Raw genomic sequence first — 6,000 nt, 5'->3', positions numbered from 1 at the left:
GTGCACCCCTTATTATTATTATTATGTAGCGGAGGTCATTTTAAATCACGCTGTCATGATGACGTAGCCCTGTCTGTGACTTCTGATAGCCCAGATATACAGTCGTCACACCACGAGGATGTCCTCTGTCTCTGGGTCTGTGGGTCCCATGTTGGACTGTTCTAGGACTCACCTTCTTGCTGTAAATACATGTTGAGCCTTGGATGAGCAGTGCTGCCTCTGCAAAGAGGTTGCCGAGAGCATCCGGAACCACATGAAGACCTACGTCAAGTTGCTATGACGACGACGACGACGTGTGTCGAGGAGTCACGGACTCACCGGACTGAACGGTTTGGCGACCCGAGAGCGAGGTTGCTCTTCGTTCTAGAAACTTCTGCCCTAACTGTGGGGGAGGGAGGGAGGGAGGGAGGGGAGGGAGGGAGCGAGAGGGGGAAGGAGGGAGAGAGCAAGAGGGAGGGAAGGAGCGAGAGAGAGAGAAGGATGGAGGGAGAGAACAAGAGGGAAGGAGGCGTCTGGACTATTAGAGGGAGCTACAGGACTGGGGGTGGAGAGTGGATGATGATGGGATGACCCCTCGTCCACTCTCCTCCACCCCGGTCCTGTAGCTCCCTCTACAGGCCAGGTGCTGCATGCTCCCCACACCCACCGTTTGATCCGTTTCACAGATCTGATAGATTGGGCATCTCTGGGCTAAAGCAGCCGTACCTAGCTTATCCTACATTGCTTACACCCGTCCAGGCCTGTCAGATCTGTGAAGGAGAGTGAACCAGAGGCGGGAAGGTAGTACCTTCTGGAATGAAACACAGCCAATTCTGTAGCAACACTGACAATGTGGCTAAACTGGCTAAACTGAAGACCTTCTAGAGATATTCTCAATGTGAAAACGAGGGCCGGTTAAGTTATTCACTGATCAGACTGAACCACAACGTGGATGGATACTTCTCGATACGTCTGTGGCAATCGATTCTATCTTTGTACCATCAGCCTACTCTTAGGGTACTTAACTACCGTCGTGAATAATGATTGTGTGGTGTATGTTCATTTACTTGGCATCCTTGCAGTATGTATATAAATTGTCATTTTAATTATATACAGTCATCTGGCCACCTTATAAAGACTTTTGTTCTTTACAAAACAATACAATTTCCTACAGACATACAACATTATACTAAATACATTTGGTCATGACTTTCTTTAAAAAGAAATATTATTAATAAGAGCCGGGCATCTTTCCATTGACGTATAGTTATTAGAACCTAGGACAGAGCCAGCAGAACAGGACATGTAAAAAGTGTGTGTTTAAAGCGCACACACACACACAGTCTCAGGAGAGGTCAGACGGGGTCAGCGGGTGCTGCCGTGGGGGCGTGTTTGAAGCGGTCGTGGGCCCTGGTCTTGCTGAGCAGCGTGAGCCCCATGCTGTCCACGGTCTCCTCCAGACCGTCCTTCCTGTCTACCTCCACTGTGTAGTCGTTGGCCTGGGGGGGGGAAGGAAGGCAAGGCTTTACCACCCTGGTTACACACTCATCTCCTCAGTCCCAGTCCTGAGCCGAACTGTGCTGAGCTGTGCTGAGCTGAGCTGTCCTACACATCCAACAGTTGTGGAAAGGACAATGTGAACGGAAACTACCAGAGCGCCAGCACAGTATGGTTGGGCTCGGCCCTGTTGGTGTATAAAGCCCCTTAGAAAACACACTCACTCACACTCTCACACACTCACACTCACACACTCACTCACACTCACACACTCACACTCACACACACTCACACACACTCACCAGCTGCAGGGAAGCAAGCATGTACTTGCAGGCCTCAAAGTTGTCCAGGCCGTGGACTATGGAAGCGAATGAATTCCTGTTCCCGACCTCACTCAGGGCTGCTACGACCCGGTCTCCGTAGTCATGGATGTCGAAGGTGGGACGCTCCTCCTGGAGAGAGGGGGGGGGGGGGGAGGGGGGGGTCAGGGGGACTAGAGGTTAGCTAATAGCCAGCAGAGCATAGGGGGGGGGGGGGGGGGGGGGGGGTTGGTTCTGTGACTGTGTCTTTTCTGTGTCACTGGGAGCCTCCTCTCGAAAGGACGGTAAACGTGAAATGTGAGTCAGGCCAAAGTGTGTGTGTGTGGGGGGGTTACCCCGGTTACGGTGGCCTGGTGGGGCCAGGAGCAGCAGCTCAGGCCTGATCATGTCCTCCCACGTCTTCACCCGCCGCGACAACTCCGACTCCTCAGAGAGGACAGGGGTTTGAGGGACAGACAGACAGACAGACAGAGGGGATTGAGGGAGGGACAGACAGAGAGGATAGGGAATTGAGAGACAGACAGACAGGGGACTGAATGGCAGACAGACAGGATAGGGGATTGAGGGACAGACAGAGAGAATAGGGGATTGACAGAGGGACAGACAGAGAGGATAGGGGATTGAGAGACAGACAGAGAGGCAGACAGACAGACAGACAGAGAACAGGATAAACAGTAGTACCGCCTGGGAATACCTGGCACTATGAAGTCCTGACCACCTCCAAACTCAGCGGGGATGTCAGCCAGGAAGTCGTGGTCCTCGTCAGAATGGTCGTCACCTAGGCCCAGACACAGAGGAACAGTACCATTAAGACGAACGTCGGGGCCTAATGCCATTTAGGCTACCATCGTACCTCTGTGTACCTTTCACCCAGGCCCAGACACACAGGAATGATACCACTAAGATCACTGGGACTAGTGTCAGGTGGACTACCTACCATCATCCCTAGCACCTACCTATCTCCTTGTTACCACCTAGTGTTCATGTTTCTATGAAATGGTATCCTGTTTGCTTTAGCTTATATCCGATGTACTTGTATCATTTCTATAGCAGGGCTCCGTTGAAAAAGACACTCTGGTCTGATTTGAAAATCAGAAAAAAACGTTCTTTGTATAGCGCTTTTCCTGCAAACGTTGCAGCTCAAAGTGCTCCAATCATTATATAATCATAATTTAATTATTTAGTCATTTAAAGGAAATATTAAAAAGATGGGTTTTTAGTCTTGACTTAAATATTTGCCGAGGTTGCATCCCTAATGTAAACTGGCAGTGCATTCCACAATTTGGGTGCATAAAATGAATCACCAAATCTCTTCTTTTGTACATAAAACCAGCGTCAGAAGACCTGAGAGCTCTATTGGGCTGATATGCTAGCAAAAGGTCTAATGATATGTACATTTACGTAATGTAAACAGACGCTTGACATCTTTACAAGCTTGCTAGGCAGATGTCCGTTGGTATCATTTGTATCAATTCTAGCTTTTGAAGGGACACCAAACCACCTCACAGATGCTTCAGTCCAACTTGTTTTGTGATCCCCAGTATGACTAGTTGTGACTAGTGGATGAACCATCCATGTCAGCCACGAGCTGGGTGGGCAGGTCTCATCCGAGGGTCGTCTTGTGTTGCAGGACTCCAGGGTTAGGGTCAGTGTTAGGGTGAGGTGGTGGACAGCATTCATCCAGGGGGTCATCTTGTGTTTCAGGACTTCAGTGCCAAAGTGGAACGTGCAGTCTCCTTTCAACTAGAAGAGAACACGTCGACGGATGTAGCTGTCTGTCTGTCTCTCCTGTCTGTCTCTCCTGTCTGTCTCTCCTGTCTGTCTCTACTGTCTGTCTCTCCTGTCTGTCTCTACTGTCTGTCTCTCCTGTCTGTCTCTACTGTCCATTCTGATGTTCTAGGAGTACTAGATTTATGTATTTGTGTGTATTTTAAAATAAGGTTTGCATGAACATTGACTTGATCCTATGTGTCACTGCTTATTAACTACACTGATGTTTTAAACGGGGCTGTGTTTCCAAAGCCTTACTGTATCTACAAGATGGAGTCAGTTGTGTTTGTTTGGTGTTGTAGAGAAACGGAGACCACACGTTAGGATATTGGAAGTGAGTTTTATTAATCACAAACATGTTGTTCAGGAATTGTCAGTACATCAGTCATCCCTGTACCAAGCCCCCAACGGATGTTACATCAGCAAATCATCTTCTCAACAAAACAAAGTGACAACCTTATACTTTTACATTTTGCCCAGATACTTACTGTGTGTTTACTTTAGTTTTGTTCTGAATTATGATTAGGATGGTTGTTGTTGTGGGGGGGGGGGGGGGGGGGGGTGCCAATTTATTTGCTATATTTGTATATTTGGAAATAAAGTTACATGAACATTTACATGATCCTGTTGGTCACTGCTTATTTTAAACGACTCTGATGTTTCTAACGGGGGTAAATATAGGACCTGTCTCCAACGCCCTGCACCAGAATGCGAGGCTCTCTCTGGCCTGGTGGTGTGTGCAGCTTCAGTGTAGCTTCAGTGTAGCTTCAGTGTAGCTGAGTGCAGCTTCAGTGTAGCTTCAGTGCAGCTTCAGTGTAGCTTCAAGGCTCCATGCTGTTGTGTTACTCAATCTATTTAATCTGTTAACAAACGTCGTGTATATCTTCATCTCTTTGCATATTAATGCTATGTCTTTACCAAAAATAATTCCCACTATAATTAGGCACTACATACATAACAAATCTCTATTTCTACTCCAATGAAGAAGAAAAAAGAAAAGAAAGTTGAACGCTTCGAATGAATTAAAAAATAAAGATATTGTAACGGACTGAGTTTTAGTGGGTTAACATTACTGTGGCTTTAAGAGTTGTTGTTGTTGGATGACGTTCATCCGGGGTAGGGAGGGTTCTGGGGCTGGGAGCGGAAGAGGAGGGACTTAGGAGGGAGAGCGGGAGAGTGGGACGAGAGGACTGAGTGCTGGGTGTTGGTTAAGATTGAGTGTGATATTAAGAGAGTTATAACTTGTAACTGAGAATAAAGCTGGAAATCAAGAACCCTCCGTCTGGTCTGTGACAACGCTACACTGGTGTCTGAAGTAAAAAAAAAATAAAAAAAAAGAGAAACACAAAGCTATGAGGGAAGTACGCCTACAACCGCTAACGCAAGCTAGCCTGACGCACTCGCCCTTCCCCGACGGAGTCATGCTGCCCGGCGGTGCGGACAAGATCAAGCGGGAGGAGGAAGACAGCGCGTGGGGTCGATACACGGCAGCATGGTGAGCGGAGCTGTCAGGCCAAAACCTGCCGCTTGCCAAAAGCTGCCGGGGGTGCGGCCTAACGCGTCACGACCAGCTGGCACGCGCACGCGTCACGACCAGCTGGCGACTGTGACGTGTCAGTCTAGTGTTTTTGAAACCTCCGTTTTGACAGCCCATTAGCGAAAAGCTTTAATTTGCCTCTACAAGTGTTAATATGTCATTTTATGAAGTTTTAATATGTTTTCAGGAGAGAAAGTAACCATATATATTCACAAAATGTATCCGGTTTATCAAAATAACCCGTTTATATATGAAAACACATATAATGCTATTGCGTCTCCACAGGCTAAAGTACAACTACACTCATATCCTCAACTTATGTCCTAATCACACTACTGTCGTACCTTCTCCTTGACATGGACATAAACACACCTGCTACCTTCTTTGAAAGAAATCGCGATTTATTCAGTGAAAACTAGTACACCATTCAACATAGCATAACAATAGCATAACATTCGCGGACACAGTCAGGCAATGCACCTAGCACAACAATAGCATAGCATTTAACTCTGCCCACACTGCATAGCATTTAACAATAGCATAGCATCTAACTCTGCCCACACTGGGAGCAGCAGAACGGCTTCTCTCCTGTGTGTATTCTCTGGTGTGTCTTTAGGTCTCCTGCCTGACTGAAGCCCTTCCCACACTGGGAGCAGCAGAATGGCTTCTCTCCTGTGTGTATTCTCTGGTGTCTCTTTAGGGATCCTGCATGACTGAAACTCTGCCCACACTGGGAGCAGCAGAATGGCTTCTCTCCTGTGTGTATTCTCTGGTGTCTCTTTAGGTTTTCTGCCTCACTGAAACTCTGCCCACACTGGGAGCAGCAGAATGGCTTCTCTCCTGTGTGTATTCTCTGGTGTTTCTTTAGGTTTCCTGCCTTACTGAAACTCTTCCCAC

The 6,000-nt window shown here is 47.6% G+C and overlaps 1 protein-coding gene across 1 annotated transcript in view; it reads right to left on the bottom strand.

Annotated features, from left to right (window-relative positions):
• Nucleotides 1–743: 743 nt before the first annotated feature.
• The window catches only part of LOC308171301 (uncharacterized protein), a gene marked incomplete at its 3' end in the record, with an annotated part of 170,780 nt that continues 165,523 nt past the window's right edge, over nt 744–6,000 (bottom strand). The window contains exons 4-6 of the mRNA XM_080546134.1: nt 2,498–2,574; nt 1,779–1,928; nt 744–749 (exon numbers count right to left, since the gene is read on the bottom strand). Of these exons, the coding sequence (XP_080402260.1) occupies nt 744–749; nt 1,779–1,928; nt 2,498–2,574 (233 nt within the window). The remainder of the gene's footprint in view (nt 750–1,778; nt 1,929–2,497; nt 2,575–6,000) is intronic.

The sequence above is a fragment of the Nansenia antarctica genome, assembly GCF_963989245.1.
Source record: "Nansenia antarctica genome assembly, chromosome: 15".
NCBI lineage: Eukaryota > Metazoa > Chordata > Actinopteri > Argentiniformes > Microstomatidae > Nansenia > Nansenia antarctica.
Note: the sequence above shows the minus strand (reverse complement) of the source record. Positions and strands in the feature narration are given on the sequence as shown.